The sequence below is a fragment of the Condylura cristata genome, unplaced genomic scaffold, assembly GCF_000260355.1.
Source record: "Condylura cristata isolate star-nosed mole 26May11 unplaced genomic scaffold, ConCri1.0 scaffold00004, whole genome shotgun sequence".
NCBI lineage: Eukaryota > Metazoa > Chordata > Mammalia > Eulipotyphla > Talpidae > Condylura > Condylura cristata.
In genome coordinates this window covers 42,866,896-42,875,590 of record NW_004567105.1, presented here as the reverse complement: position 1 = coordinate 42,875,590, position 8,695 = coordinate 42,866,896, and the positions used below count along the sequence as shown (strand labels likewise).

Sequence of the window (8,695 nt, the reverse complement as noted above, 5' to 3'; positions counted from 1 at the left end):
CAGGACTTAGAGATTTCCAGCAAATGCCATATTGTTAGCGTCCTCTTGATTGGTTATGCTAATAAACCTGTTGTAATTATTGCCAATTATAAACTTTAGCAAAAAGGAGGTTTTTCCCTGCAGAGTATATTTACCATTTAAAACATCATTTGAGGGGCCCTCCCTGGTGGCGCAGCGGGTTAAAGCACTGCACTGAGAAGCTAAAGCCACTTCCGCATGAGTTCGATTCCCGCCTGCCCGGGAGGTGACCACATGGCGTGGCAGACCTCTCCTGACCCGCCCACTGCTACCCTCAGCAGTGTACTTCGTCGATCTGCCTGTTCTGCTCCCCACTCTGTCTCTGGTGAAGCCTCTCACCGTCACGAGCCTCTGGCCTGTACCCCAGTTCTGTATGCATAAATAAATAAATCTTTAAAAAAAATAAATAAAAAAATAAATAAAATAAAAAAAAACATCATTTGAACAATTACCTCACTTTCCTGATAGCAATCCCTGTATAATCACTTATAAAACATGATAACTGTAATAAAAACAGAAAACAAACCATTAAAACTGTATACTGAAAATGTCCATTTTATTGCACATTGATTAAAAAAAAATACCTTTTAATGTGATAAGTAGTTAGGGAAGTCTTGACCTGACTAGGAGACCCTGAGTTGATAATTCAGGTGGCTGGTGCTTAGAGGGTAACGGCTCTGGAGTGGGCCTGAGGATTTAAGGAACAGAGGATATCATGAGAAAGTTGTCACTGGGCCCCTCTCGGTGAGATACCCACTGATCTTGTGGCTGTCTGGGGTAATCAAGTGAGAAAGCAGTGAGACAGGAATGCATCTGGCTTGACCAGAGAAGCAGGAGCCAGAGGGCTTGAGAGAGGGAGCATATAGGAAGGGGAGGGGATGAAATAAATACCAAGGTCCAGGGGAACTTACTGAGCCAATGGGGGTGGGGGCCACTGGAGACTTTGAGCAGGAAAGCTATCATATGATTGTGACCTGTCTAAAGTCTTCTGGGAGAAGACAGGAAGCCTAGTTGTGGGGATGACCAGGCAAGAGGTGGTTGGTCCCAACTCCCTATCCCTGGGTCCTTTCCATGCTACGGCATTTAGCACCCGCACAGCAGACTTCAGCAGGCAGTCACTCCCCTCCATCTCCCCAGGCCCATGGCTAGAAGCTGAGAATCAGGGACTGCACAGTACTCACTACCCATGACCTCAGGCTCTCTGACAACTCCATGAAGGCTTCCTCTGCGTGGGGAGGAACCTGAGCCATCTGGCCCAGGTCATACCTAGATAATGCCCCACAGCAGATGGGGTGGCCCACCCAGGCAGACTCAGCTCAGAGCAGGTGCAGGCGCCAGACTCCTGTCCCCCAAACCAGCAGCACACTCAAAAAACAACTCAGTTTGTTCCATGGGCTCATTTCATGACATCTGGGAGTGGGGGTGGATGAGGGAGGAGTCTGTACAGGTGGGGTTCCCACTGGAACGGTGAGGACTTGGGGCAGCAGCATATCTTCTACCTGGAGACATTTGGTGGCCAAGGTTATTCATAGGGTCTGGCTCGCGAATGCCTCCACCTCGAAGAACGGAAGCGAGACCCAGCAGAATCAGGCATTTCTCAGCTCTGGAGGTAGGTACTCAAGGCCCAGGTGTCTGAAGATGTCTTCCTCTGAGGCCACAGGGAACAGGGTCTTCTGCAATTGGAATGAGGATGTTAGTGCCCTGGGGGTTATCCCCACCACTGCCTGGCTTCCTAAGAAAGCCAGGACAGATGGCTAGAAGTGGGCTAGAAGTGGGCCTGGGATTGGGTACCGAAACTCAGATTTGGGCCTTGTGGGTCCCAGACTGGAAGGGGCCAGGAAGCAAGCATTTTCTCTTCCAGCCAGCATACCTCCTCTGGGTCAAACAGCCCATGGCTGTTCAGCCACAGTCCCCTCTCCTTCCGGCTAAAGCGGCGGAGTTCCCGCTCGAAATGCTGCGGAGACAGTGACCTTGTCAGCAAGGCTGGCCGACCCTGAGCTCAGGACCATCCCGCACAGGCAGCCCACTCCCTACCCTGGAGCCAGTCCAGCCAAGCAGAGCAAAGGGGAACTGGCTGATGGGGGCAACCACCAGGTCTACCCGCACAGCCTTCCAGGAGGCGCAGGGCCTCTGGGACCCCTCCACAGCAGGCCCCGGGATTTGTGGCAGGCGGAAAATGCAGAAGCTTCTCTCAAAGGCATCCATGTTGTGCTTCTGCCTGGCCAGCCGGGTGGGGTCTCCGTACTGATTGCGCTGGTAATGGTGGTACAGGATCAGCCCCTGGGGGGAAGAGCAGGTGTGGCCTGGCACAGCGTATGCGCGGTGTGGGAGGGCAGTGCTCTAGGGAGAGGAGGCCCCTCACCTGCTCCTTCAGGCTGAGCAGCACTCTGGCCAGCAGTCCCACCTCCTGCCCCTCCTGGGGGTGGGTGATGAGGAAGTCCACGTCGTGGCCTTGCAACTTCCCCCTGAGGGGGACAGTCTGACTCCAGGACCCAACTCAAAGATGCAGCCTTCGCCATCATCCCAGCGCCTTTGCTGAGGGAAGGCCCACCTCAGGGGCCCCAGCTCGGGCGGCCTCCCTGGGGCGGGCCTGGAGTCAAGCTCCCTCACCTGCGGAAGCCGCCAGTCAGGGTGACAGTGGCCCCTGGAAGGGCCCCACTCACGGCTGCATCCAGGAGCTGCTGCAGGGCCTCCACGTCTGGGCGCTGAACCAGGGTGCTCAGGTCCTGGAGGTGCTGCAGTCCTGTGGCAGTGCGGCTCTCCTGACCCTCAAAGCCCGCCCTCTCTCCAAAGCCCCTTCCTCCCTTCCAAGTATCAGGCCTTTACTTTGAGATCACTGTAGAGTCACATACAGGTGCAATGGTAGAAATCCCGTGCCTCTACTCATCCACAGTGGCAAATTCTTGCAGAACTACCGTAATCAGACCAGGACGCCGACACTCATACACACACTATCCTTTCAGTGCCTTGGTTTCCCCAACTATAAAGGGGAGCCTGGAGGTGACAGGCGGCATGAAGCTGATGGTCACAGAGGAACACCTCACTTCAGCGCGTGTCAGAGAGGAGTCACTGTCCTTCCACATGTGGTTAGCAGAGGTGGAATGTGGGGGGGAACAGCAGCTGGCAGTAAGGAACGGCTCTCACGTAAGGGCCCTGGTACCCCGCCTCTTCTGCATCTTGGGGAGAAGTGATCAAGTGGACCCAGTGAGGGCTACACACATAACACTCCATTAGCCATAAGGCTCCGTGGGTCTCATTTCCTGCTAGCTGACAAGTGGCCCTCCTAAGACTCCCAGGTGGCGTCCCCACCCCCCAGTGCCGGGGAAGATGTTCAAATGACCCAAGTGCCAGGCCCTCAGAGTATCTGCCTGACACCTGCTACTTGCTGGCCTCAGATGGAGGAACTTAGAGAATCCCTCACTGACAGAAGCATGTGACACTCGCAGAAGTTAGGTCTCAGGGTCAAAGTCACTACCTAGTAAGTGGCACAATGGTACTCAACTCCAGGCCTAACATCTTCTCAAGTTCATGTTTTTCCCCTAGACAGTACCACTTCCTGCTAGCAGGCTCCGCACTGAGCCTCTCCTACCACACAGGACCCCATGCCGTTGGTCAGCGGGCAAGGCCACAGGTGCTGTGCACCAAGCAGGGTGTCCAGGCTACTCAGACATCCCCTACCCTCCCTGAGCTGGGGTTCATGTATGCCACAGCAGCAATGTGGCCAATACCACTCACTGAGAAAGTGCTACAATGAACCCTGAGCACCCCTCCCCTGGCCTCCACCCCAGAAAATCACCCAAACAGGGATGCCCGCCCACCACCGGGGTTCCACGGCGCTGATTTTGTTCCCAGCCACCCAGGAAGTCATCAGCACCAGCTTCCACGTCTCGGGAAACTTTTCAAGCCCAAGTGCTATAGGGAAGCCAGGGTCTCACCCTCTGAGGGCTCACCTGCTTTTTGGAGTTTGGTCAGTCTCTGCGGTTGCTCTTGGAGGTCATCTAGGGTCCGCAGACCTTCCTGGTACCACTGGTCAGCAGTTTTTATTCCAACCCCGAAAATCTGAGTGAAGAGCTGTTGCGAGGGTGAGTAAGGTCGGGCTAAGCTCTTAGCACAGATGCTGATACAGACCCTGATTTGCTCCAGGGGCTGCCTCACAGCACAGCTGCTGCATTTCACCAGTGGCCTAAGTCAGAACGTGTCCCCGAGGGCCCACCAGCATCCACACTCACCTTTGCCAAGTTTAAGCAACCTGCCCAAAGCACACAGTGAATATCCCGGCAGGATTCAAACCCCAAGTCTAGCACGCACAACCCACTCTCATGGGGGGGTGAAAGGAGGGGGTGTGTGTGGGGTAGAAACCCAAGATAATTCCCTCCTGGCCTTGATCGACTCCTCTAGAGTCTCCCTTGTAATTCTAACATCACCTGACAAAGAATCTCAATCCACTGGAAAAACCACATCTCTCCCACCTAAGAGCAATTGCAGTTCTTCTTGACAAACAGCAAAAAGCAACGGGCACTTAACAATTACAGGGTTGTTTCAGCAGGAGTTGGAAAGTCTGAAACTGCCGGGGCTCCATCCTGGGCACAAACACAGCAGGTGTCACCACCCAGGCTAGGTGAGTAGACACCCAGGTGAGGGGCAGTCTCGCTGCTGGAGCTACCGCTCACAGGGTGGCTGGCCAATCTCAGAGGGCCTCCCGTACCAGGGAGGGGCTGGCCTGGCCTAACAAGTCACCTGTTTCTTCTCTGACTACACCTCATTGGTCAGGTGTAGACACTTGCCCTCTGCTAGCCACTCAGCACTCCTCTACAGGGACATTTAATTGAAACGGAAAGTCAAGGCTCTTAAGAGTGGCTGGACTACAACACAGCCATGGCTCAGCTGGCAGACAGAGGGCAGGGAGAAGAACAGCTAGCTGGCAGTGCTCTCGTCCCCAGGCCCTGTCTCCTGTAGACCAGGTCAGTCCTTCCTTTTGGGGGCTGTGCTGGCCCATCCTTTCCTCAATCCTTTGAACCAAGAGCATGAACTGGGTCACTATCACCGATAGAACTCTAAAGAAATGTTAAGAATAACTTAATCACATTGTTGATTAAAAAAAAAAACAAAAAACCTCTAATGATTAACCCTGCTCTGTGGCCTGGATGTCTTCTAGGACTCACACCTGGATGTGTCTCAGGAGCGGGCTCAGCCTGTCTCTACCGGGCTCAGTACTTCCCCACTCATGTCCGCCTGCGCCCCACCCCTCGCCCTGCCCCCTCCTTGCTCTCTGCCTACTGGAGCCTCTGCCTCCTCACACAGCTCCTATCCTTCTTTAAAACACTCAGTTGAGGCCCTCCCTGGTGGCACAGCGGGTTAAAGCACAGCACTGAGAATCTAAAGACGCTTCCGCCTGAGTTCAATTCCCGCCTGCCCCAGAGGTGACCACATGGCGTGGCAGACCTCTCCTGACCAGCCCGCTGCTCCCCTCAGCAGTGTACTTCCTCGATCCGCCTGTTCTGCTCCCCACTCTGTCTCTGGTGAAGCCTCTCACCACCCCTGAGCCTCTGGCCTGTACCCCAGTTCTGTATGCACAAATAAATAAATCTTAAAAAAAAAAAACACTCAGTTGACTCTCAACCTTCTAGGCAACCTCTCACAGTACCGATGACACACCCCAACAGGGAGACGCCATTTCCACAACGCATCACTGGTCTGACAACCTCCAACCACAGAACCAGGGTGTCCAAGCAGCACGACCTAGGGGTCACATTCCATGAGATGAAAAGTGCGGAGCAACAGGGAGGGAGCACTGTGGAGACAGGCAGGGCGACACCATAACGGCAGAGACCGTGCAAGGGTGGGGAGACGTGCAAACTTAATCATCCTCCTGGCCCCGAGGGACAGGCCATGCTACGTTTTGTTCAGTATGTTCCACTTACGTGTTTAAGGGGCTAAAATCTATAATATACTTGAGACTATGCCATCAAAACCAATCCAATAAAAAAGGATTAAACGGAGTGATCTAGAAGATCCCACGTCAAAGCAAGCTTCCCCCTGGCCAGTCCCCTTCAGCTGTCTTGTGCTTGTCAGTGCCAGCTGCCACCTCTTCATTAAGACCTTATCTGGCCTCCGAGCTGGTGAGCCCACCTCCCCGCCAGCATATGGCAAGAGTGGTGGGGGCACCCAGGGAGGGCCGCGGGGCTGAGTGCCTCTGCTAGAGTCTGCCAGCTGCACACCTTCAGGGTCCGGTACCGCTCCGACACCTGGACTCTCTCCACCTCTTCACAGACCCCATGTTCTAGCAGCTCCTGTGGGAGAAAACGGCAAAACTCCAGGCCTGCCTGGAGAGATCAGGGCACTGGTGGCCCAGTGACCAGGAGACTGGCAGTACTTGGAAATGCAACTGGGCCCACAGAGGCTACCACAGTGTCTCAAGGCCCTCTGGACCTGGGGGAACACCGACCTCTCTCAGAGGGTAACCAGCACAGGGTAACTACCGCTTTTCAAAATACAGGTGATGAATCAAAGCCTACCTTGGATCCAAGTCTCCTTGACACTATGTATTCTCCCCATGTACATAAAGGAAAACTTAGCACTCTAGGTCCTCACATACATTGTATTAAAAACACACACACACACACACACAAAAAACCCAGCAGGCATTCAAACTTCCTGGCATCAAGGCTTGATGCCAACAATGCCAGTTACCAACCCTGTCAGGGCCCTGGCAGCTCCCCTCCTTGAGTCTTCTTGCCAGCCTGAGGTAGGCAGCTGAGCCCCAACTTATATATGAAGAATCCGAGTGTGGGGAGTGACTTGCCCTGACCTGGGAGCCGGCACCCTCAGTTGTTTATCTCTCTGCCTCTGCAGCTGGGCTCCTCACCATGCTCACAGGTTTCACCCTGCTTCTAGGTGTAGTTAGTACCTACCTGGATGACCCTACAGGAATGTTCTCCAAAGTGAGGTAGCTCCTGCACCTGGCTCAGGGCTGTGACTGGGTAGGGAAGGGCCTTGAGCACGGAGGCAGCTCTGCAAAAGGAGAGGCAGCGGCCCTCACTGCAGTCAAAGCTGGCGGCCTCTGCCAGTGTTTCCAGAGCCTCCTGCAGGGAGCAGTTTGTGGTAAGGGGCAGAGTGGGAGGCCAAAGTAGCCCCAACCTTTAGCTATCACACACCTGTGCCCAACATGGGACAGCAGAATGCTCACAAGAGGGGCCTGCCCCATCAGGGAACCCTCAACTCACCGAAAGGCTGGTATTGTGGTGTGTGAGGGGTGTGGGGCGCTGGCAGGCATATGGCAGCATCCACACTGGGCTTGGTGCTCCCTTCCTGGGCTCAGCCTCCTGGAGAGGGCAATGTACAGGTGGTTTTGCAGGGCCAGCAGGGGAGGGAAGCAACCCCCGAAACCTTTCCTCTCCTGGGCCACTTGGGGAGAGCAGAGGGAACCAACTCAGAGGACACCTGGTCAGAGGCAGGGCTGCCTGCAGAGGGGACAGGAACAGGTTACTCAGGCCACAGCAGACCCCTAGTGCTGCCACCTGCCAGTCCTCCTGGAGCACTTATCCTGCCCCTCCTGAGAACCCTTCAATCCAGTGGGTAAGGAAAGCTTGCCATCCTTGATTCACAGACAAGGTCACCGAGGCCTTAGCTGTTAGGGAGCTTGCCTGATGCCTCATGATTCACAGGCAGCGTCAGGATTTGGATGTGGTTGTGAGTCCAGGCTCCAGTTTGGCTCACTCAGGAAGCAATGAGGTGGGGCAGAGGCAGTGAACCCCACAGCACTCCAAGGACCACCTCCTGTTGGCCCTTGAGCCACCATCTCATTTAGGGGTCAGTTTCATCTATCTGGTGATCAAGAGAGGTCTAATGATATTAAAAAAATAAGTGGGGTTAAGAAACAGCGCCAATGCTGAGAAGCTGGATGGCCTGTTTCCCCAAAGGCCCATGTGGTCCTCATCTGATAATCATCTGAAGGTGGGGGCCCACGGCCACATCACCTATCCCAGATGAGTGACAGCTGCACGGGGGCTTTCTTTGGCCCCAACACAAAATCCTCAGCAGGGCTCACCTCTAGGCGGTGGCGGCCCTCCACAGGTACAGGCTGCCCGGCAGCCATGCTCTCCGTGAACCAGCTTATGTCCAGCAGCGCTGGGCCGATGGTCCCCGGGAGCGCCCTGCCCCGCAGCCAGCAGGCAGCCTCCTCCGCGGAGGTCTGCTCCATCACCACGTGTGTCACCTCCGAGCTGGCAGGAGGGAGAGGGTGAGTCGGAGCCGTTCCAGGCCTGCCGTCCTGCCACTTCCCTCCACAGCGCCCAGTCTTTGCTCTGGCCGTCTCCCCGCGAGGGGCGCGCTGTTCAGCCCCGAAGCCTCCCAGCCCCCCTCGGGGCAGATGCCCGCCACCGTCGTGCACCCCGGTGCCGTGTTTCTCTCTCTAGCCGCCACAGCCCACGACCCAGTGTCCCCCGCGTGTCCCGGTCTCCCCCCAGTCCACCGCAGAGAGGGGAGTTTCCGACCAGGCGCCCCCCGGGAAGCTTCGCCGCGCACCCGTAGGCGTCGAGGACGCGGAAGCCCTTGGAGCGCGCCAGGCGCGACAGGAAGGCGCGGCGGCTGCGGCCCATGCGCCGCTCGGCCAGGTAGATGGCGAGGCCCGGGAAGCGAGGCGCGGGGTCGGCGGCCGAGGGGGCTGCCGTCCCGACGC

General features: G+C 55.9%; 1 protein-coding gene across 1 annotated transcript; it reads right to left on the bottom strand.

The window, feature by feature from the left end:
• Nucleotides 1–576: 576 nt before the first annotated feature.
• On the bottom strand, nucleotides 577–8,661 carry POLM (polymerase (DNA directed), mu). The gene is made up of 11 exons (XM_012720651.1): nucleotides 8,542–8,661; nucleotides 8,066–8,240; nucleotides 7,242–7,340; nucleotides 6,930–7,100; nucleotides 6,237–6,308; nucleotides 3,969–4,089; nucleotides 2,629–2,761; nucleotides 2,381–2,483; nucleotides 2,053–2,298; nucleotides 1,889–1,972; nucleotides 577–1,691 (listed from the first exon to the last, which is right to left on the bottom strand). The coding sequence occupies exons 1-11, from the start codon at nucleotides 8,613–8,615 to the stop codon at nucleotides 1,605–1,607; spliced, it is 1,365 nt and encodes a 454-aa protein (XP_012576105.1). The 5' UTR covers nucleotides 8,616–8,661; the 3' UTR covers nucleotides 577–1,604.
• Nucleotides 8,662–8,695: the final 34 nt, after the last annotated feature.

What these genes read in the sequence shown, in the direction of transcription:
- POLM (XM_012720651.1), bottom strand. Translation starts at nt 8,615, where the DNA reads ATGGGCCGCAGCCGCCGCGCCTTCCTGTCGCGCCTGGCGCGCTCCAAG. An exon ending in ATTCCTGTAGGGTCATCCAG is followed by an intron (nt 6,309 to 6,929) that starts GTAGGTACTAAC and finishes TTTCTCCCACAG; the next exon opens with GAGCTGCTAGAACATGGGGT. An exon ending in GACCAAACTCCAAAAAGCAG is followed by an intron (nt 2,762 to 3,968) that starts GTGAGCCCTCAG and finishes GCACTGCCACAG; the next exon opens with GACTGCAGCACCTCCAGGAC.